General features: G+C 39.9%; 1 protein-coding gene across 1 annotated transcript in view; it reads right to left on the bottom strand.

Annotated features, from left to right (window-relative positions):
• The window catches only part of DNAJC3 (DnaJ heat shock protein family (Hsp40) member C3), a 67,012-nt gene that overhangs the window by 3,903 nt on the left and 39,331 nt on the right, over nt 1-23,778 (bottom strand). Inside the window, exons 5-11 of the mRNA XM_027557835.1 lie at nt 18,296-18,448; nt 16,206-16,387; nt 15,647-15,766; nt 10,643-10,748; nt 10,438-10,558; nt 2,442-2,574; nt 1,457-1,605 (exon numbers count right to left, since the gene is read on the bottom strand). Of these exons, the coding sequence (XP_027413636.1) occupies nt 1,457-1,605; nt 2,442-2,574; nt 10,438-10,558; nt 10,643-10,748; nt 15,647-15,766; nt 16,206-16,387; nt 18,296-18,448 (964 nt within the window). The remainder of the gene's footprint in view (nt 1-1,456; nt 1,606-2,441; nt 2,575-10,437; nt 10,559-10,642; nt 10,749-15,646; nt 15,767-16,205; nt 16,388-18,295; nt 18,449-23,778) is intronic.

Raw genomic sequence — 23,778 nt, 5'->3', positions numbered from 1 at the left:
CCTGAAATCTTCTCAGAAGCCACCCAAGGAAATTCTTCCCTGGAAGAGATGAGGAATTGCAGAGAATGAGACCTCAGAGTCACATGTGCTTTTCTGATCCAACAGCCCCTGTCCCCATCCTAACCCCAAACATGAGGTCAGCTAGGTGCAGCCTCGTCAACGCATGAAGTGTCTGGGCCTCACTGTTAAGTCTGAACAGAAGGCAGGCTCCCCAAGCCTGAGGGAGGGAGGTGCCTTATTGTACAATCCAGGAGCCAGCTCCACTGCTGTGCCTGTCAGTCCTGAGGAGACCGAGGCCACTGCAGACAAATGGCAGTAAGGATGCGGTAGGCAGCAGAGATTAGAAAAAGCTGTTTCATCCTTAAAATGAGGACAGGAAGAACAGACAGAAAAGAACTCTTAGTAAGCAAGAATGCAGCTCTTTTCTCCATCATGCCATGCTGCCCCCTGCTCCCCTAGAACTCAGATCCAGAGGCCCTCCAACTTGACATAGCTGCCTGACCCGCACTGCACAGGCTCAGGGGACAGAGCCGCTCACAGGCGTCAGTATCTGCAGATAAAAGAACAAACAGTATGTAACCTACTATACTAAGTCAGTCCTGTCGCCCTCACTGGATTGTAAGATACTTGGGAATAAACATCATTTAACTTCAATTCCATAGCGTAAGTAGTAACTCAAAACTCTGTCAAATGGGCATAAAATGTGATTTCCTTCTATTCTGTTGTAGTTGTCTAGCTCAAAAGTCATAGTTTGTGCTTCCACTGACAAGGATGGCCACAAAAAAGCAGTAAGTATTACTAGCTTAACATGAGATTCCCTCTAGAAGTGCAAAGATTGTTCAACACTACCTCACTTCTTAACTGTCTCCCTCTTATTACCCAGGTCATTTTAGCTTATGGTGAAATAACAACTGGGGGTTAATATCAATCACCAGTGATCAATTGACTTGAGTCAGGGCAAGATTCCTGGGGAGCCGCTCTCAGAGGGTGAGGATATTTGCCCCTCTCCCACCACTGCACATGCCCGCCTGGCAGCCCGTTTCCTCATCAAGCTCCTGTAAGTACGGTGTGAAAATCAGCACTGATCTGTGACTCTGGAAGGAAACTAAGAGTATCCCTCTTGTACTTTCATATCACAGGTGAAAAAAACCTGAGGCTCAGAAAAAGTTCTAGGAGCTTGCTTAAACAGAACCTTAGCTCCGCCTTAAGAGTCATGCTCAGGCCTCCTGATTCCACGCTTGGTGGTGTCTCCACTATACCCAGAGTCTGACAGGGGCAGACACAGAAATGAACTTCGGGGACCGTCACCAGCTCCCAAGGTCAGCCCCACGGGTCCCCACCAGCACGCGCTCCACCGTCTACTTCTGCCTCTAAGACCGGCAGAGGAACAGAGCTAACAGCCACCATCACTGACGCAGCCGCTTCAGGAGAAGAGAAACCTGAAGGCAAACACTACCTGGATCGGAGAGGACTTCTTTAGCAGCTGCTATGTCAATGAACTTCTTCTCAGCTTTTTTCTTTTCTTCTTCGTTCTGGAAGTTGTCTGGGTGCCACTGCAGTGCTAATTTTCGGTATGCTTTAATGATTTCTTGCTTTTTGGCATTTCTGAAGGGTGGTAAAATTCACAGTTATTTAAGAAGTGTCCAACACACTGCCACAAAGAGCTGAAAGACAGCCCAGAAGATTCCACTGGTTTTCTGAACAGTGCCAACATAACCAACTGAGCATCTGATGCAGAGCCCTGCCTGACAACTACAGCCGCCAGGCTTCCCTGAATGCTTGTTCCCTAATGCTAGGCTCTCAACAGAAATAAACTAAAGTACTCCTTCCTTCTCTTTACAACTTTCCCTTTTAAAAACTTCTTTGATGCATTTTGAAATTTTCTGAATTCCCAAACTACCATGATTCACTTCTTGGCATTAAAAAAAACACTGAGGCACACTTTCTAATTTGTTCTTTTTAAGTAGGCAAACCTAGAAGCAAAGTTTCAGACAAGTGGTTCCCTTCTTCAGGGAAGGTGGGTCTAATATAAATGCACATACTGAGTACATTACATTCTCCCTGTGCCTCAAAGTTGATTCTCAAAGTGCCATTGTTATCTTTAGGCCTAGAGAAGTTTTGTTTTCCTCAACCCCTCACCCGTCTGTTCCCCACCCAACAAAAGCTCACTCCTGCCTCTTTACCTTTCTTAAAAAATCTAGGCCCAGGATCTGTTCATGCTCCAGTGATGTGTCTTTGTCACCAACTACTAATTCTCCATCATTACATGCCTAGTCTCGATCAAACAAATTTATCTGTAGTATATTAAAAACAACTTTGTGATGTTAAAGGTTGTTAGAGTTTAACTTATAGCTGACATAAGAAAATGAATCATGGAATAAAGAGCAACATTTAGCTTTAAAATAGTTGATTAAAAATAATGCAAATTTTTAGTAATTCACCTTTTTACTCCCAAGATTTTGTAATAATCTCGTCTCTGTGACTGTTTCAGTAGCCTCTGTGCTTTCTCCAGACCTTCTCGAATCTGCTGATCATTCTCATTGTGTTCCTGAGCAGTTTCATAATCCTGAATAGCTGTCAAAATATGTTGAAGATAATGCTGTTAGAAGGAATTATAACTTGTGACATTTACCCTGCAAATGTGATACCAAGTCACCATCCCAACCCCTTCCCTCGCCATCACTAAGAGCCTAAGAAGTGGTATCACCTTCATCATTTGGTTCAAAACTACACGAGGGGAAAAAAAAAAAAAAACTACACGAGGCATCCTTTTAAGGCTGCATTAGGTAGCTTACACTCCCATTCAGTAATCGCCACTCTGCTTGTTTACCTGGCCACCCTCCCAAATTATCTTCCCCACAGCTGTATGTTGTCTTAACCTCAGCCCTGACACAAAGCAATGGAGTGACTGTTACAGGAAAATAAGACACAGCAAAGACAATCCGCATGCTCAGTTGCAGGGCTACAGTTCAGAAGACTGAGAGGCTTAGAAGGGACCAGGAGAACCATCAGAAAGCACAATGACCAGTTCACCCACAGGTTTCAACACAAACTATTACAAAGCTGATTTTTTTTAAAGTGCCAATCAGAACAAATACATATACAGTCCTGGTATGGGAAGGCTGATGCCAATTCACACTGCATCTTATTTGAGATTAAATATGTAGACGATACAAGGCATCTGGGTATCTAAGGTCACACAGAGCAGACTTACCCTTAGAAGGCCCTGAGGGTGAGGGTGGCCCTTAGCTGGTGACTGACAAGTTGGATTTGGGTAGTGTTCCCAACATTCTCTGATAGGAATAGCTGGCCATAGCTAAACGATGTGGATTGGGCTAACCATCTTCTGGGCATCTGGCATTTTGGTATGGGCTGGCCAGCCCCCAGTAAAGGCCCTGGGTCTCTAAAGAGCTTCCCTGGTAGACAAACTTCACACATGCTGAGGAATTTGGCTTGTCCTGCACAATTTCAGAGCTCGAATCTCCCACCTGGTTTCCTCTGGATTTCACCCCATGCGCCTTTTCCCTTTGCTGATCTTGTTTGTGTCCTTTAGCTGGAATAAATCTCAGCCCTGAGTACAATTGTGTGCCGAGTCCCATGTGTCCTGAATCCAAATCTGGGGGTGGTTTGGGGAGACACCAACACATGTTTTTCTCACTCTCCTCCCTGGACAGACAACTCTAATGGATCTTTGGGTTCAAATTCTATTTTTTTATGGAAATGCATTTCACTATGGGAAAGACATCTCTATGGATAGCATGCCTGAGCATTCATCTTGGCAACAGCTAATCCTGGAAGGGGTTTAAAAAAGCCCCTGGGGCAGGTTAAAATGAGAAAGACATTCAAGCAAAATGGACAAATTTAGTCTACACTACAAAGAAAAATAACCAATACTACCTTCCACTCATGGAGCAAGGAAGGGGGAGGGCACTTCAAGCTTTCATCCTCATTCCTGCCTCAAAGCATTAATGTTAAATATTAATATGAAACATTAATATTACTGACAGCCAACTAACAGTGACATCACAAAATACCTTTCCAATTTAGTACATAGACACAAAGCCATTATAAAGAGCAGTGAGGTTTAACCTGCAATACCCACAGTACTTGACAGCACAACCTAGTGAGGAAATGTACTTGGAATTTAACACAAGAGGAAAATGTTTCAGTATGCTCAATTTTTTACTTATGCAAACTACATTTAAAACATGTTTTCATTCTTAAATATTCAGAGTAGCTTTCCCAAAACAGTCTTCTGTCTCCTATATTTTATTAACAGTTAAGATAGATACATTTTTCACAGTACAGGAAAAATAGGTTGTTTCCTCAAATTCACATGATTACAGGTAGGTAACTAAGTAGAAACAATATGGATGATGTAAACATCCCATGGACATAAACTAGATAACTCATTTTTAATATTTCTTAGAACAGTATGTTATATATTAGCCAATTAATTTTCTAACCTCTGAACCTAAAAACTCATCCTTCTCAAATTCTTTTCTTCCGTATGCCCCTCACCCAGTTCTTAAGGAGGAGTGCAAACCACCAGATCAAGATGGCAGAGAGTAAGCACAGGAATTTCCTGCCCTCTACCCTCCAAAAATAAAAAATAATATAAAACACAGCAGTCCTCAAACTACGGCAGAGCAGAAATGGTGACAAATTGCTGGAAGAGAAGGCAACTAGGATTGGATTAATGAGTAAGCCTAACAACTGCAATCCAAACACACACTGAAAGAGGCCCTAGAAGATTTTGGAAGCTGTTTGCTTTGGCCAAGGATTCTGAATTTAGCAAGCAGGAGGAGCTCTAAGGCAATCATCAGGTTACTTCATGAGGTGGCTTAAGTAGTGGCTGGGCAGCCTCTCCGCCTGTATGTGGAGCAGCTGGCTGCAGCATTAACCCCAAGCCAGGCCCAAGAACCAGTCTCTGCAGAGTGCCAGACGGCATGTGGAAGGCCCCCGACGTGGCTGCTGGGCCCCCCGGACACCAAAGGCCTCCACAACAGCCTGGAATAAACACCAGAAAGGCAGTTCCACACCAATGGGCTCCACCGATACATGTGTCACGTCCTGCTTATTCTGGCAACTGGGCAAGATGACGAGCACGACAGGGAGTCTGTCTGTAAACAGGTCCTGCCCACTTCGAGCCAGCGTGAGTTCCGAACACAGAGGAGCATTCAAACGAGAGATGGGCACAATACACACAGCTGCAAATGGCTCCCTTCTCGCACTCCATAAACCCAGTATTAAGTCCCAAATCAGCTTCCCTTCAAAATATATCCAGGATTTAACTATTTCTCACCATTTCCACGCTTGCCACTGTGACGCAGTCCAGCATTAATACACCTGACAGCTCTAATACCTTCCTAAGGTGTTCACAAGGTTCCCAGCTGCCCCCTTACTTCCCTAGAGTCTATTCTCAAAACAGTGACCTCAGGGGTCTTTTTAAACAGTGTATCCGACCTCCAGTATAATATGCCCCCAGGAGCACCTCCCAGATATCATATAAAACAAGGTAGATGGTCGGGGGAAGGGAAATGAGGGGAACAGGAGGGCACACACCATTTTCAGCACAACAGTGCAAGGAGACTGTTCAAGGGCTGCTAAAACTAGCTAGTATCAGCCATGAATCCAGGGTAAGAGGAGGAAGCAAACAGAAAGCCCTAAGGGAAAGAGCCCAGAAAATGCCAGCAAAATTCACTTCCTGTGAGTATGGTCTCTTCCAGAAGAGAGCAACAACCTGCATCCTTTACCAAGAAAACTGCAATACTCCCTTCTGGAATTGATAGAAGGACAGGGAGAGGGTATCATCAGGAGAGTTTAACAGTCCTAAATATGCAGGCTGCTAACAGCAGTGTAGCAAATTGCATAAAGGAAAAAATGGACAATATTAAAGGGGAAGATAGGAAAGTTTCCAATTTCCACACCAGGTAATTAAAGTTCCCTCTCAGCAACTGATGGGAAAAATAACAGAAACATTACACCCAGAAATTGCAGGATACACATTTTCAAGTGCACATAGAATGTTCAGCAAGATAGATCCTACACTGAGCTATAAAACAAGTCTACATAAATTCAAAAGGAGATACACCTAAATAAATTTAAAAGGAAAGAATTCATGAGTATGTTCTCTAAGCACAACAGAATTAAAATAGAAATATATAATAAGGTTGTATATTGTCATTCTGCTTATTTAACTTATATGCAGAATACATCATGCAAAATGCCGGGCTGGATGAAGCACAAGCTGGAATCAAGATTGTCAGAAGAAATATCAATAACCTCAGATACACAGATGACACCACCCTTATGGCAGGAAGTGAAGAGGAACTAAAGAGCCTCTTGATGAAAGTGAAAGAGGAGAGTGAAACAGCTGGCTTAAAACTCAACATTAAGAAAACTAAGATCATGGCATCTGGTCCCATCACTTCATGGCAAATAGATGGGGAAACAGTGGAAACAGTGATAGACTTTATCTTCTTGGGCTCCAAAATCACTGAAAATGGTGACTGCAGCCATGAAATTAAAAGATGCTTGTTCCTTGGAAGAAAAGGTATGACCAACCTAGACAGCATATTAAAAAGCAGAGACATTACTTTGCTGACAAAGGTCCATCTAGTCAAAGCTATGGTTTTTCCAGTAGCCATGTATGGATGTGAGAGCTGGACTATAAAGAAAGCTGAGTGCTGAAGAATTGATGCCTTTGAACTGTGGTGTTGGAGAAGACTCTTGAGAGTCCCTTGGACTGCAAGGAGATCCAACCAGTCCATCCTAAAGGAAATCAGTACTAAATATTCATTGGAAGGACTGATGTACTGAAGCTGAAGTTCCAATACTTTGGCCACCTAATGTGCAGAACTGATTCACTGGAAAGACTCTGATGCTGGGAAAGATTGGAGGCAGGAAGAGAAGGGGATGACAGAAGATGAGATGGTTGGATGGCATCACCGACTTGATGGGACATGAATCTGAGCAAGCTTCGGGAGTTGGTAATGGGCAGGGAAGCCTGGTATTTTGCAGGCTTGGGGTCAGAAAGAATCAGACACGACTGAGCAACTGAACTGACTGATGTAAAAAGGTGCTTAGGAAACTGAAATATTTTAAACTTAGACAAAATATCTAAATAATACATGCATCAAAGAAGTAGTTAGAAGGAAAGTTAGAATATATTTCAAATCAAATGACAATGAAAATAAATGTGAGAAGTGCAGTTTTAAATACTTATATTTAAAAAGAAAAGAGGCCTAAAATCAATGACAGTTTAAACTTAAGAAGCAGGAAAAGCAAAAAATAAGTCCAAAGGAAGTCAAAGGAAAGAAAGAAATCAATGAAATACAAAGAAAAGTCATAGAAAACATTAACCAATCCGTAAGTCGGTTCCTTCAGAAGACCAACAAATTTGACCAAACTACACTGATCAAGAGGGGAAAAAAAAACAAATTGTCACTATTAGAAATGAACAAATTATCACTTCAGACCTTATAGACATTAAAAGAAAAGTAAGAAAGCATTAAAAATGTGATATAACCAAAAGGAGCAATGTAGGTGAAACGGACGAATTCACTGATGCACACAACTTACAAAAACTAAAATGAGAAAATAGAAAATACGAGAAACCCTATACTGATAAACTGAATTCACCATCAAAAATGTTCATACTAAGAAAACTCGGGAACCTAAGATGGTTTCACTGGTGAATTCTAAACTTAAAGAAGAAACACCAACTTTATACCACTCTAAGAAAATGAAGGTATGATCTTTTAACACAGAATACTTTCACAGAATAGGGCAGACTTAGCGTCACTAGGTAGAGTTCAAGAATAGGCGAGAAAGCATAGGAATCTGGCTACAGGACATCATAGGATGTCAAACATAAAATATATCTTTTCCACAATTTTGTCAGGTTGGCCCTTCACCCAGAAAAAGTGTTACCTGGCTCCTGTTCTCAGAATTATAGATATTATTAGTAACACTAAAGTAATAGCCATGTCAGATGGAGTTAGCACAGCAATCACAGGTCACACCTAGGCAGTTGTAAACAGTCTGCCTGGCAAGAAGGAGACTCAAGAGATGCAGTGTCACTCCCTGGGAGGAAGATCCCCTGGAGAAGGAAATGGCAACCCACTCTAGTATTCTTGCCTAGGAAATCCCATGGACAGAGGAGCCTGGTGGGCTACAGTTCATGGGGTCACAAAGAGTAGGCCACAGCTGAGCAACTAAACCACCACAGGTCAGAGCTAGAAGCAAGCTATCCCATTAAGTACCATTTATATAGCAAAGTCAATGCAAGTTACCAACAACTACTCTAAAAATAAGTACAGTGGAAACCATTTACTAGAAGCACTGCATTAAGCATCACTTTCTGAGCACCATCTTCTTTCTCTTGTAACTCAGGAGAGTTTCAAAGAGGGTTAAGTGAAATGAAGTTTTTTACTCTCTGCTCAAGTCTGCTGACTCCTCACCTACCCTCTCATGTTCTTTCTCTGTCACAAGAGTCCTATGCAATATGTACTGTTCACATTCTTACTGTACCTATAAGGAAAGTAAGATATTACAGGCTAAGTTACTTGATGGAAGTAACACTGCAAAAATAAATGGTACACTCCAAAGGCATAAAACTGGCCAATAAGCATATGAAAAGGTGCTCAACATCAATCACTAATCATTAGGAAAAGGTAAGTTAAAACCACTAGTTATCACTTCACATCCAAAACCAGCAAACAAAATATAGAAAGCCTTCATATAAGGAAAAAAGACTTCAAAGATAGATCTATTAAATTATTATCAAACATCTTTTTCTTCAGGAATCGAGCTTCAAATTTCTCTAAAAAATAAGTGGGTTTAACATTCGAGATACAAAGGCATGTTTCAACTTATATGTAGCAGCCTACAAAATTGAACCTTTTATTTATCTTAACAGCTAAGCTTAAAAGCTTGTGCAGCTTCACTAATTTCACATTTAGAGCTCAGGGTTTACATACAGAGAAGAAAAGCACACGTTGATGAAGCATTCCAGTAACTAACTGGAATGAAAATTCCTAGAATACAGCCTTCTGGGAGCCCAAGAGTGAAAAGAGCAAGCAGGCTAAAGGCATCTGTGTAAATCACTTGCCTTAATGACACATTCTTCTGAATCTGAAAATTTTGCTCACATACATTTCAAGCCTCAATCAGACCTCAAGGACTATACATCACTCCCAGGAAACCACTTATAAGATTCTTTTTAAATTGAAGAAAGCAGGAAGAAAGTAAACGACCAGTTTGCCTTAAAAATGAGTACCACGAATCTTTCTCAATTATAAGTTCAGTTATCTCTTTCTTAGTACAGTTTTATCATTGCTGTAATGCATTCTTACTATGCTTAAAATAACTGCACATTTCATTAAATAAATATGCAGCAATTATTAGGGGGAAAAACCAGAGTACCACAAATCAAGTTTCCCCAGAAACATACCCTTACTGTTTTCAATCTTAAATGCTTTACTTGATTTGAAACCAAAACTTGTCATTAAGGGCTATAAGGCTCACTTCTTTTAAAATCATCTCATTTAGATGTTCATAGTATAATGTCACATGAAAAAGGTCACAAAACAATATATATGAAAGGATTCTGTACGACTACTGTATTGGCCTTACTTATTCTCCAAAAATAGAGCACTGCTTTTATTCAAGGTGCTTACAACATCTAGCAGGAAACTTTCTCTGCTACTTGAACAAAGTTGGATAAGCAACTGTCCTGACATTTACTAACAGCTTGCAATGCGGGAGACCCGGGTTCAACCCCTGGATTGGGAAGCTCTCCTGGAGAAGGGAATGGCAACCCACTCCAGTATTCTTACCTGGAGAATTCCATGGACAGAGGAGCCTGGCGGCTACAGTCCATGGAGGCACAAAGACTCGGACAAAACTGAGCAACTGAGTGACTAACACTTTCACACTTTCTAGGGATCATAGAGGGTCATTTTATATTTGGGCATATATGTCACATATATGTCTGCTGTATGTCTAACATGTATATGCAAAGAATACATATATAGGCATAAAATACACACTCATATATATGCATAGATAAAAGTCTGAAAGATATAAATCCAAAGTGAGCAGTGATTACCTCTGGATGATATGAGATCTGTAATTTGAGTTTTCTATTTTGTTATTCATCTAACTTGTCTACAATAAAGCAAGCTAAAATTTTTATTTTTATATTCCAGTGTACTGGATTCAACAGCAGAACTCTTTCTTTACATGGTATACCTCTCATGTTCCATCAAGAAAGAATGATTTACTAAGAAAATGATATTTAGGTTCTCTGCCATTTTTCTAAAGTCGCCAACATCTCCAGGTAAACTTGTTCTAAACAAAGGGATGTTAAACGGAGTAACTGCACATACATCAACTTTGAGGTACTGCATATCAAATTCCTTAAAGATTTACCTTCATCATACATTTCTTCTATTAAATAGGCCTCTGCTCGGTCTTTCAGAGCATTCACGTTGTCAGGTTCCACCTGTAAAACTTCTGAACATACTCGAATAGCTTCAACAGGCTTCTCATCCTAAAGGTAAACGTGAGAAAAGAACTTATGGTGGTTATTCCATATGTCAAGTTTTACAATTCTGGAAATGAGTCAGCAATTTACCTTAGAAAAGCAGTGGCAAATCCTTTCTTTTGAACGAATTGTATATTCATGAACACCTGGCTCTGTTTTCATGACAGATTCATATTTGCTGATTGCATCTGTGTACCTATTAAATGAGCAAATCATGATGAGTAAACTGAATTCTATTTCCAGAGCTAAAGAAAAGGACCCTCTGCTCATCACTATATGTTGCTTCATCAACTGACCTGAATGAGCACAAGCCCTCAAAGACTCCTTCCACCTTATAATCTACAGTAGCAACAAAGGTTCTCTCTGCAAGTAAGAGCTGAAACATGTGACCACAGAAAAAGTATATGCATAAATTAAAGCACCCTTTCTGAGTACTAACTGATCAAATCAAATGATGGATTCTTTATAGAGAAAGGTTCCTGATTTTGAAGCTGAGGAAAACACTTTGTTAAAGTCAGACTAGCACAAAGCACGTTGAGGAAAACAGAGATCAGGTTTTACACACTTGGTTACTACATGTTTTATAAAATCACAGAACCCATTTCATGTTATTTTATATAATAAATATCAATATTCATAACTGAGTACAAGGTAATTTCTTGCAGAAGAAACCCCCAACTTTACTAGCTTTCTAAGAACAATAAAAGCTACTTCAGAATTTTTTTAAACTGGTGAAAAATACTAGTCATGTTATGCATTGTTACTTTCCTCAGTAACAACAAACTATAAGATCTATCTACATCGTGCTGTGGCAGATTTTTCCAAAAGTGCTACAATCTTCACATTTAAATGCTGCTTTATTAAAATACAGGTTTAAAGATAACACTTAAAGCAAAAGCTAGCCATCAATGTCAAAATCCTAGTTGGGATGCTGTTTTGTAGATTTATAAGATGGTGGGAAACTCTACAGAGTGTGTGAGGCCTCACTTTATCTCTTAAAACTACACATGAAACTAATATTAGAAATTAAAAGTTCAATTACAAATACTATCTAACTTTATATAAACGATATCATAATAAACTATTTTTGCATCAAAAAGAAAGTTCAGTTAGAAAATAATGTGCTTCACTTAAAAAAAGAAACCTCTGGGAAGGTGGGGTAGAGATATTTTCCCCAACTCCTCGAGCTAGACACCCGTGTAAACACCCTGGACATTATACTGTTTTAGTAGGAGAAGACTCAGGTAAGAAAATTATGGTCCCAACCCCCACCAACATCAGCAGGTCAACTGGAGAGCGAAGACTTCCGCGAGCCTCTAATGAGGTGTGTCCACATCCCAACCAAGGTGGTGTTGGAGAACATCAAGTTGGGAGCCAGAACTTTTACGCCTGATCAGAACTGAGTCCCCCAAACTCTCACCTACACCAAGCAATAGGAGGAGAATCCCACAGCTCGAGCAGCAACAAAGGCCGAGTGCGAAACGTCTACCTTCATCTTCCAGTTAACGAGGTGGTGGCCACCCTCCAGCCCGATGCTCACATTGCAGAGACAATGTCAGAAAAAGCCACCCAAAACAGAAGAATCAAAAACCAGACTCTTATAAATGAAAATATCCAGATTTCAACTGAAAACTAATCATCATACCAAGAAACAGGATCTCCAAACAACACCGAGAGGACAGAGATGTTAGAATTATGACAAAGATTTTAAAGTAGCCACACACAAAAAAAAGCAGCAATTAACAAGCAGGCTTAAAGCAAATGGAAAAATATAATGCCTCAGGCAAAGAAATGGAAAGTCTCAGCAAAGAAATAGAAGATATAAAAATTCCAGATAGAATTTTTAGAACTGAAAAGTATAAAAACCGAAATAAAGAGCTCACTGCATGTGCTTAACAGCAGAATGCAGAGGACTGAGAAAGGGTCAGTGAATTCAAACAACAGAAATAACTAAATCTGAACAACAGAGAAAATGGAAAAGAAAAATGAATAGAGCCGCAGGGACTGTGGGGCTAAAACTAAAAAAAAAATCTAATATTTATGGAAGTGAGAAATAGATTTAAGGGACTGGATCTGATAGAGAATGCCTGATGAACTATGGACAGAGGTTCGTGACATTGTACACGCAACAGGAATCAAGACCATCCCCAAGAAAAAGAAATGCAAAAAGGCAAAATGGTTGTCTGAGGAGGCCTTACAAATAGCTGTGAAAAGAAGGGAAGTGAAAGGCAAAGGAGAAAAGGAAAGATATACTCATTTGAATGCAGAGTTCCAAAGAATAGCAAGAAGCCATAAGAAAGCCTTCCTCAGCGATCAATGCAAAGAAATGGAGGAAAACAATAGAATAGGAAAGACTAGAGATCACTTCAAGAAAACTAGAGATACCAAGGGAACATTTCATGCAAAGATGGGCTCAATAAAGGACAGAAATGGTAGGGACCTAACAGAAGCAGAAGATATTAAGAAGCAGTGGCAAGAATACACAGAAGACTGTACAAAAAAGATCTTCACAACCCAGATAATAACGATGGTGTGATCACTGACCTAGAGCCAGACATCCTAGAATGTGAAGTCAAGTGGGCCTTAGGAAGCATCACTATGAACAAAGCTAGTGGAAGTGATGGAATTCCAGTTGAGCTATTTCAAATCCTCAAAGATGATGCTGTGGAAGTGTTGCATTCAATATGCCAGCAAATTTGGGAAATTCAGCAGTGGCCACAGGACTGGAAAAAGTGACTTTTCATTCCAATCCCAAAGAAAGGCAATGCCAAAGACTGCTCAAACTACCGCACACTCGCACTCATCTCACATGCTACTAAAGTGATGCTTAAAGTCTCCAAGCCAGGCTTCAGCAATACGTGAACCATGAACTTCCAGAAGTTCAAGCGGGTTTAGAAAAGGAAAAGAAACCAGAGATGAAATTGCCAACATTCGCTGCTGCTGCTGCTGCTGAATCACCTCAGTCATGTCCGACCCCCTGCGACCCCATAGACGGCAGCCCACCAGGCTCCCCCATCCCTGGGATTCTCCAGGCAAGAAAACTGGAGTGGGTTGCCATTTCCTTCTCCAATGCATGAAAGTGAAAAGGAAGTTGCTCAGTCGTGTCCAACTCTTCATTGGATCATTGAAAAAGCAAGAGAGTTCCAGAAAAACATCTACTTCTGCTTTATTGACTATGCCAAAGCCTTTGACTGTGTGGATCACAATAAACTGTGGAAAATTCTTCAAGAGATGGGAATACCAGACCACTTGACCTGCCTCTTGAGAAACCTGTATGTAGGTCAGAAACAACAGTTAGAACTGGACATGGAACAGACTGGTTCCAAATAGGAAAAGGAGTATATCAAGGCTGTATATTGTCACCCTGCTTATTTAACTTATATGCAGAGTACATCATGAGAAATGCTGGGCTGGAGGAAGCACAAGCTGGAATCAAGATTGCTGGGAGAAATATCAATAACCTCAGATATGCAGATGACACTACCCTTATGGCAGAAAGTGAAGAAGAACTAAAAAGCCTCTTGATGAAAGTGAAAGAGGAGAGTGAAAAAGTTGGCTTAAAGCTCAACACTCAGAAAACGAAGATCAGGGCATCTGGTCCCATCACTTCATGGCAGATAGATGGAGAAACAATGGAAACAGTGGCTGACTTTATTTTTCTGGGCTCCAAAATCACTGCACATGGTGACTGCAGCCATGAAATTAAAAGACGCTTACTCCTTGGAAGGAAAGTTCTGACCAACCTAGATAGCATATTCAAAAGCAGAGACATTACTTTGTCAACAAAGATCCATCTAGTCAAGGCTATGGTTTTTCCTATGGTCATGTATGAACATGAGAGTTGGACTGTGAAGAAAGGTGAGTGCCATCAATTCAAAAGAATTGATGCTTTTGAACTGTGGTGTTGGAGAAGACTCTTGAGAGTCCCCTGGACTGCAAAGAGATCCAACCAGTCCATCCTAAGGGAGATCAGTCCTGTGTGTTCATTGATAGGACTGATGTTGAAGCTGAAACGCCAATACTTTAGCCACCTGATGCAAAGAGCTGACTCATTTGAAAAGACCCTGATGCAAAGAGCTGACTCATTTGAAAAGACCCTGATGCTGGGAAAGATTGAGGGCAGGAGGAGAAGGGGACAACAGAGGATGAGATGGTTGGATGGCATCCCCGACTCAATGGACATGGGTTTGAGTGAACTCTGGGAGTTGGTGATGGACAGGGAGGCCTGGCGTGCTGCGGTTCATGGGGTCGCAAAGTGTCGGACACGACTGAGCGACTGAACTGAACTGAACTAAATATTTACGTCAGTCAGAGTCCTAGACGGAAAACAGAGAGAGGGCTGGGCTGAAAAGGGATTCCCAGAAATAATGGCTGGAAACTTGCCAAGTTTGACAAGACATAAACATACATATCCAAGAAGCTAAGGATACTCCAAACAGTATAAACATAAAGAAATCCATGCTGAGATATATCATAATTAAACTTCTGAAAACTAAAGATAAGGAAATAATCTTAACACCAGTCCAAGGAAAATGACCCCTTATCTTTAGGAGGAAAAAACACAATTAGAAGGACAATGGATTTCTCATCAGGACCCACGGAAGCCAGAAAGAAATTATACAATATTTTTCAGATGTTGTAAGAAAAGAACTATTAACCCTGAATCCTATACTGAGAGAAAATGTCCGCATACTCTGTATACATCGCCATCACTCTAGACATGTTAATATAGTACCTTTTAACACTCGGTTTATATGCCTGTCTCCCACACTAAACTATAAGCTTAGACCAAAAACTATAGTCATGTTCATTTCTAACCTTCCTCCCTGTCCGGTATGTGGTCAGTACCTGACAAAGGAGAAATTCAATAAATAGTTGGCAAAATATAATAAATCTGCTGAAAAGAATACTATGCAGTTACCAGCATCTGTATTCTGCCCTGTTCAAAAAGTGTAAGAGTGTGATAGTTTTGTTAAGCCCCAATGCCATCTAAGATCCTCCACCCTCCAGGAGTGAAAAAGTAAGTTCAGTTCTTCTGTGCCCATGACCAGACATCAGAGGGAAGGTGGAGGCGTCCACACAGCGCAGCCTTACCTGCCTTCTTTGATGAGCTCTTCAGCTGACTCAATCAGCTTATTCAGTTTCTTTACTTGTTTATAGTGTGCAAAACACCTTTTATGATCCTGGTCAAGTTTAAGACATTCACGAACTTCACTGTTTACATATTTAAAGAAGGAAAATACTCCATGTCAAAATAATTAATAAACGGTTTTCCATACTAAATACAGAAATTACAACAAAAGGTATTTTTTTATCTGTTAACACTGACTTAATTTATCATACACTTTTACATATGGCATTGTATTAGGCACACACATAAATTAATTCAAGTTCAAAATGACTCAAGTAGAGATAATATATTAAACACTCTATTTTGCTTCTGCAAAGTAATAGCCCTCCTATTTACCTTACAGAGTATACTTCATGAAAATGACTATGTAAAAGCAAAGTAACTTAGAAATAACACAAAATTATAGATAGGAAAAAAGCCCAACCCTAATTTTATTAAAGTTAAAATTAAAAAGAAAATGGGAGTATTCCGTTACTGCAAACACTAAAAAGACATTGAGATGTGCATGTTACTAGAACTAACCTGAGAGACAGTTCATGGTCTCCTAGTTCATAGTAGAGTGTGCTGATTTTATAAAATGCCTCAGTATTATCGTTTTTCAATTTTGATGAAGCTTTTAAGTCACTTATCGCTTTCCTAGGTTCCCCTTCTTTTATAAAACATTCAGCTCGAAGTTCTCGAAGTTCTGCATCCCAAACACAAACCTTGAGAAACAAAAGAACTAGACTTAAAGAGACAGTAAATTACGTACATTCATCCCTGCCCCGCGCATATCTTATCAACAAAGAACATCCTCAATTACTGTGATGACTTCTATATTGTAAGAAATGTTAAAAATTCTGATACAATTTAAATGTGACAAAAATAATGAGATGTGATAAAGTAATTTCTCCAAAGACTTTTTTTTGTTGGGGAGGGGGGGGTGTCTGCACTGGTCTTCGTTGCTGCACACAGGCTTTCTCTAGCTGCGGCGAGCAGAGGCTCCTCTCTAGCTGTGGTGAGGGGGCTCCTCTCTAGCTGTGGTGAGGGGGCTCCTCCGTGCAGTGGCTTCTCTTGCCATGGAGCACAGGCTTTAGGGTGCGCGCAGCTGCAGCTCATGGACTCCAGAGCTCAGACTCAGTGTTTGTGGCACAACTGCTTAGTTGCCCCAGGGCGTGTGGAATCTTCCCAGTCCAGGGATTGAACCCATGTCCCCTGCACTGGCAAGTGGATTCTTAGCCACCGGACCACACGGGAAGTCCCGAAACATGTCTTAAATATATTCCAGTGGGGTAAGGAGTGTGCATGTGTATATATATACACACACTAACAAGGCCCTTTTTGCAAACCCCTTTCAATTATATAATTCTAAAACACTGACAATAAGAAAACAGGGCATTTATTATTAGAAAGTGGTTTCCAGTGAAGCATTTTTTATTTTGAAGAGAATATTATCTAATTGGATTTTTATACTTAATCAACAATTCTAATTTCTAGTCTCAAAAAAATATAATCTAGGTTCTAAGTTCACAATTTTTATTCTACTAGTAACTAAATTAAATGAACTCTTATAAAATGTTACCTCCTTGAAATTAAATCCTCATATCACAAAAATAGAAAAAAATGTGAGAAGGCTGAAGTATCTCAATTTCCATTTTATCAGAAAGTTGACAATGTTTAGTTAACCACCATTATTCTTCCAAATACACATCCAAAAGCCCACCACCAATAAGACCCATGTAAGCGTCTTTACATATTTCGTAGAGCTGTTTTAAAGTCACGTCAATTTTTCACGTGAAGATATCAAAATCGACATTGTACATAAATTAAACACCATGGACAATGAGCCAGATCAAGACGGATAATTACTAGAAGGTAAAAATCATAACTTTATGTTTTCTTAATAAAGCATTAACAAAATAATCTAGTAAACTGTGAATTTCACTGGAATTTCCACTGGAAATTGCACTTCACATGATTTCCTCTATAAAACTATCAGAAAGTGGCCATTCTACACACATAACGAGTTTATCACCAAGATAAAATGAGACTGTACAAAGCATTGTGAAAATGATAAATATGAGTTATGATTGCTTCCATTTGAATATGTTATTAGACTTCCTTCTGATACCCTCACACCCTCGTCTGTCATTAAGTCCTTGCTGAGGCAGATGTAGATTTCTGTATCTAGAACCCTCTGAATCCTATCAACTCTTCAACTGCCTTCTTCCCTAAAAACTTCTTACTCTAAACATTCATCTTTCCTCCCAAACATCATTTCTCCTTTTTCTGCAACCAACTTTTATCTTTTATCCCATTATCTAACCTCTAGAGTTTTCTTGCCCCACCCCACAAAAAATGCAATAGCAAACAAACACAGCAAAGCAAGCGATGTATAAAAATACCAAGTCCCACTCCATCACACCTTCAGTATTTTCAATGAAAATTTCAGGCCCAACTTCTGTTCTGTATAAACGTCATCTTTCAATTAAGAGTGGAAAACCCCAGAGTTGATCTGATTTTATGCTACCTAGGATTTTTGTGGTATATAACATGTCAAAGCATATAAACATACCTCACAGGAAAACGCAGTAACTGTCAGGCTTGTCGGCTGCAAGAGCAAAACAACTTACCTCTAAAATCTTATCAAGGAAGGTTATAGCAGCAGTAAAATCTGAGCTCTCAAAGGCATCCAGTGCTTGTGAGCGCAGACGCTGCATTTCATCAGATTTGACAAGCTGGGACTGGGCCTCCTTCTCTTCATTTTCACTTGGATTTGACTTGAGCTGTAACAATAAGAAGAAGTTAAACTAAACAGGGCTTTTTTTTTTTGAGACTAACAATCATACACAATTATCTGAACTTTCCGAACATTCGAGTTTATTGGGGGATCAGTAGGGAAACATGGGCACAGCCAGCTTCCCCCACGACTAGCCCCGGGTGCTGATCACCGTGGGAGGCCGCAGCCAAGGCATCTTTATTCCCACCCACGTGATGACGAGAGCGGGCAGTGGAACCGGAGTCAGAAGACTGGGGCACCACAACTTTCCAGGAAGCACATGGATTTAGGACTGTGAAAAGGGAGAGACGAGGGGACGCACCGCGCTCACGCTCTGACGTACGGCTCTGCAGAAACAGTCGAGCTCCATGTGTTTTGCTTTCTAGTTACGTTTCTTAAGGATTTATTTTTTAAGTATAAAATAACTGTACCACAATACTGAAAGGCAGAGGGAAACTGAAGGGAAGGGCAGTGTTTTAGAGGTATAAGAAAAAATCTGATGCCAGAGGGGTTGAGGCACAATAAGAAAGACTTTACAGAGAAAAATAAGAGAGTAACAGCTTATTAAAAGGCCTATGAAGTGGTTTTAGGAGGTTTGTATCTCTTTTTTTTAAGACAACTTCACCAAGGTATAGTTTATTTGCCATAAAGTTCACTCATTTTGAATGTGCAATTTTATGATTTTTAACAAACTTATGAAGCATGCAACCATTGCCACAGTTTTAGACCGTTTCTGCCACCTCAGTAAGATCCCTGTGTCTGCTTACAGCTCATTCCCGCCCCCAGCCGGGCCTCTAGCAGTCACTCTTAACAGTTTCTTCCTCCAGATGGAAAAATCTTAAGCCTAATGGCTCAGGAAAAAAAAGTGCCTACATTAAGAAACTACTCATTTTTTATAAAATTTTTTGAGATTACAGTTATATTTAACTCCTGAAATCTAGTGTTTCTACTAAGATGGAAATTGTAGTTAATGGGCTCTCTCCCATTTTGGGTGAGGTGCAAATGCCAGTAGGTTATTTCTAGAAATGTCTCTCCTTCAATTCTCCAATCACACCATTTCCCCTTTTAGTGGACTCATGTTTAAAAAACACCTCCACTAGCTAACTGGTAGGAGAGAATACTGCAGATTAGAAACCTTAAGAACATTAATTCTTGGTAAAGGGTCTGCATTTCTCCATTTTGTTTCTTAGAGGATACTTCAGATATTTTTTCTGTTGTTTTAATCTTTGGTTTTTGAAGGAATGGCTAGGACTCCAAATATTCATAGCTAACTACAAACTGGTAACCTCAGTTCACTCTGGGGTGGGTTTTCCCTGCGTGACTAAACTGTCCAAGTTGAAGGAAGCTGCTCTGCTCTGGGCCATGGCATGCTTGTCTTTGTTTTACCATCCTCGGGGTAGCCGAATCCTTCCGATGAACCACGCTGGAGCGGGTATTAAACGTGTGTGTACCGTCACTTTACTCTGGGTAAAGGTAGATGCTTATTGGTAACTGCCGCTTCTGGATGGGATTTGCATCTCTTCTCTCCCAAAGGGTAGAGTCTGTCCTCCTCCACACAATCCTCCATGGAGGCAGGTGAGGGAGGGGCAGGGGGAGGGTGGAGGACTTGGCCTCACTTCATGGTCAGACAGTGGGGACGGGAGAAGAGGAGGGCTCAGGGCATCGGGGCCTCATCAGGGCCAGGGGCCGGGGATGAGAGAGACAGGATTCCTCCAAAGAGGTTTAAGAAAGAAGTTTGAGGAACAAACTAAAGATTGAAACTTATAACTCGGGAGAGTTTCAACTCTTTTCCCAAGGGTGCTGACTCTTCTCAACTACCCTCTCATGTTAACCCTGCTGGCATTTCCCTCCCTCCTTTTGTCATGTCTCTTGATATCCCTTCTCTTCTTTGGTGTTTTACATTTCAGGCAAACCTTTACCTATTTTACAATACTTTATTTCTTATTTACCATGGTCACTATCTTACAGAGAAAAAAATAATAATGAACACATGCAAAAATCCTCAACAAAATACTAGCAGACTGTCTCCAACAACACATTAAAAGGATCATACACCATGATTAAGTGGGATTTATTCAAGGAATACAAGGGCTTTTCAACATCTGCAAATCAATGTGATATACCACACTGACAAATTAAAGAATAAAAGCCATATGATCATCTCAATAGATGCAAAAAAAGGCTTTCACTAAAACTCAACATTTATTAATAATTACCAAAAAAAACTCTTCATAAAGTAGGCTGCCAGGAGCTAGCGAGAGAGAGGCACTCCACTCATGGCAAAGGTCATGAGAAAGGAGGCTCGGCATATGCAAAGGCGGGATCGAGCCTCAGGAGTCCCCCTGGATATTCTCGAGCATCTACCCCACAAAAACCAGAGTCTGCCTACTTTATTGCTTTGTGCTCTCACCTCTGACTTTACTGGGGGCTGTCCCCCACCACCATCTCGCTGTCTCTGACAAAGAGTTAACTTACAGCTCCAATTAATAAAGTTCCTGGACATTAGGAGTGTTTAAATACAAACCCCTCAGATAGCTCTCTAACTCGCCTGACAAGTTTACCCGGACTCCTACAGCTATGCATACAGTCTCCCAGCCTCGAGAGGCACGGGAAGCTTAAGATATTCAAATGGCTTAGAGCCTCTCAGAGAGTTAGAAACTGTCAGAATAAAACTACTAAAAGATTTCATTGATGAGCCAATGCTTGCTGCCAAGTTTCCACATCCCCTGTATTGTATCCTTGAATGTGTATTAATTAATATAGTTGGTATGAAGAAAAAATAAGTAGTGGCCTTGGTGTTAGCAACTTTAGACCCTTAAGGTAATAAATTTTTTCCTTTGTTGTAAACCCACTGCACCTCTGCCCTATAGGAATGCAACTTTATCTAACACCTTCGGAGGATGGCGCCAAACCTTAAAATAATTACTCTTAGAGAAAATAAGTCTTACGGTTGACAAATCTTTGTCAAGAGTCATAAAATGTTAATAGGCCTTCTGGCCAGAAGATGATGTAAATCACCTAAACCATTTGTATACGATAAATTTGCAGGAAAGAAACCCTGGTTTCGATACGGATCAAAGACTGCTGACTTTGCATGATTTCACATCTCCTATTATCCTCTATGTGTAACTTCGGGTATAAAAGCCCTGGTTGAAAATAAAGCTACGGAAAGTGAAGGGCTGGAAAAAGATTTTCCATGCAAATAGGGACCAAAAGAAAGCAGGAGTAGCAATACTCATATCAGATAAAATAGACTTTAAAACAAAGGCTGTGAAAAGAGACAAAGAAGGTCACTACATAATGATCAAAGGATCAATCCAAGAAGAAGATATAACAATTATAAATATATATGCACCCAACACGGGAGCACCACAGTACGTAAGACAAATGCTAACAAGTATGAAAGGAGAAATTAACAATAACACAATAATAGTGGGAGACTTTAATACCCCACTCACACCTATGGATAGATCAACTAAACAGAAAATTAACAAGGAAACAAAAACTTTAAACGATACAATAGACCAGTTAGACCTAATTGATATCTATAGGACATTTCATCCCAAAACAATGAATTTCACCTTTTTCTCAAGCGCACATGGAACCTTCTCCAGGATAGATCACATCCTGGGCCATAAAGCTAGCCTTGGTAAATTCAAAAAAATAGAAATCATCCCAAGCATTTTTCTGACCACAATGCAGTAAGATTAGATCTCAATTACAGGAGAAAAACTATTAAAAATTCCAACATATGGAGGCTGAACAACACGCTGCTGAATAACCAACAAATAACAGAAGAAATCAAAAAAGAAATCAAAATTTGCATAGAAACGAATGAAAATGAAAACACAACAACCCAAAACCTGTGGGACACGGTAAAAGCAGTCCTAAGGGGAAAGTTCATAGCAATACAGGCACACCTCAAGAAACAAGAAAAAAGTCAAATAAATAACCTAACTCTACACCTAAAGCAACTAGAAAAGGAAGAAATGAAGAACCCCAGGGTTAGTAGAAGGAAAGAAATCTTAAAAATTAGGGCAGAAATAAATGCAAAAGAAACAAAAGAGACCATAGCAAAAATCAACAAAGCCAAAAGCTGGTTCTTTGAAAGGATAAATAAAATTGACAAACCATTAGCCAGACTCATCAAGAAACAAAGGGAGAAAAATCAAATCAACAAAATTAAGAAATGAAACTGGAGAGATCACAACAGACAACAAAGAAATACAAAGGATCATAAGAGACTACTATCAGCAATTATATGCCAATAAAACGGACAACGTGGAAGAAATGGACAAATTCTTAGAAAAGTACAACTTTCCAAAACTGGACCAGGAAGAAATAGAAAATCTTAACAGACCCATCACAAGCACAGAAATTGAAACTGTAATCAAAAATCTTCCAGCAAATAAAAGCCCAGGTCCAGACGGCTTCACAGCTGAATTCTACTAAAAATTTAGAGAAGAGCTAACACCTATCCTGCTCAAACTCTTCCAGAAATTTGCAGAGGAAGGTAAACTTCCAAACTCATTCTATGAGGCCACCATCACCCTAATACCAAAACCTGACAATGATCCCACAAAAAAAGAAAACTACAGGCCAATATCACTGATGAAAATAGATGCAAAAATCCTCAACAAAATTCTAGCAATCAGAATCCAACAACACATTAAAAAGATCATACACCATGACCAAGTGGGCTTTATCCCAGGGATGCAAGGATTCTTCAATATCCACAAATCAATCAATGTAATACACCACATTAACAAATTGAAAAATAAAAACCATATGATCATCTCAATAGATGCAGAGAAAGCCTTTGACAAAATTCAACATCCATTTATGATAAAAACTCTCCAGAAAGCAGGAATAGAAGAAACATACCTCAACATAATAAAAGCTATATATGACAAACCCACAGCAAACATTATCCTCAATGGTGAAAAACTGAAAGCATTTCCTCTAAAGTCAGGAACAAGACAAGGGTGCCCACTTTCACCATTACTATTCAATGTAGTTTTGGAAGTTTTGGCCACAGCAATCAAAGCAGAAAAAGAAATAAAAGGAATCCAAATTGGAAAAGAAGAAGTAAAACTCTCACTATTTGCAGATGACATGATCCTCTACATAGAAAACCCTAAAGACTCCACCAGAAAATTTCTAGAATTAATCAATGACTATAGTAAAGTTGCAGGATATAAAATCAACACACAGAAATCCCTTGCATTCCTATACACTAATAATGAGAAAACAGAAAGAGAAATTAAGGAAACAATTCCATTCATCATTGCAACGGAAAGAATAAAATATATTCTTAGGAATATATGTACCTAAAGA

This window comes from Bos indicus x Bos taurus, chromosome 12 (assembly GCF_003369695.1).
Source record: "Bos indicus x Bos taurus breed Angus x Brahman F1 hybrid chromosome 12, Bos_hybrid_MaternalHap_v2.0, whole genome shotgun sequence".
Taxonomy (NCBI): Eukaryota; Metazoa; Chordata; class Mammalia; order Artiodactyla; family Bovidae; genus Bos; species Bos indicus x Bos taurus.
The sequence above is the reverse complement of the archived record's forward strand: the minus strand, read 5'-3'. Positions and strand labels throughout refer to the sequence as shown.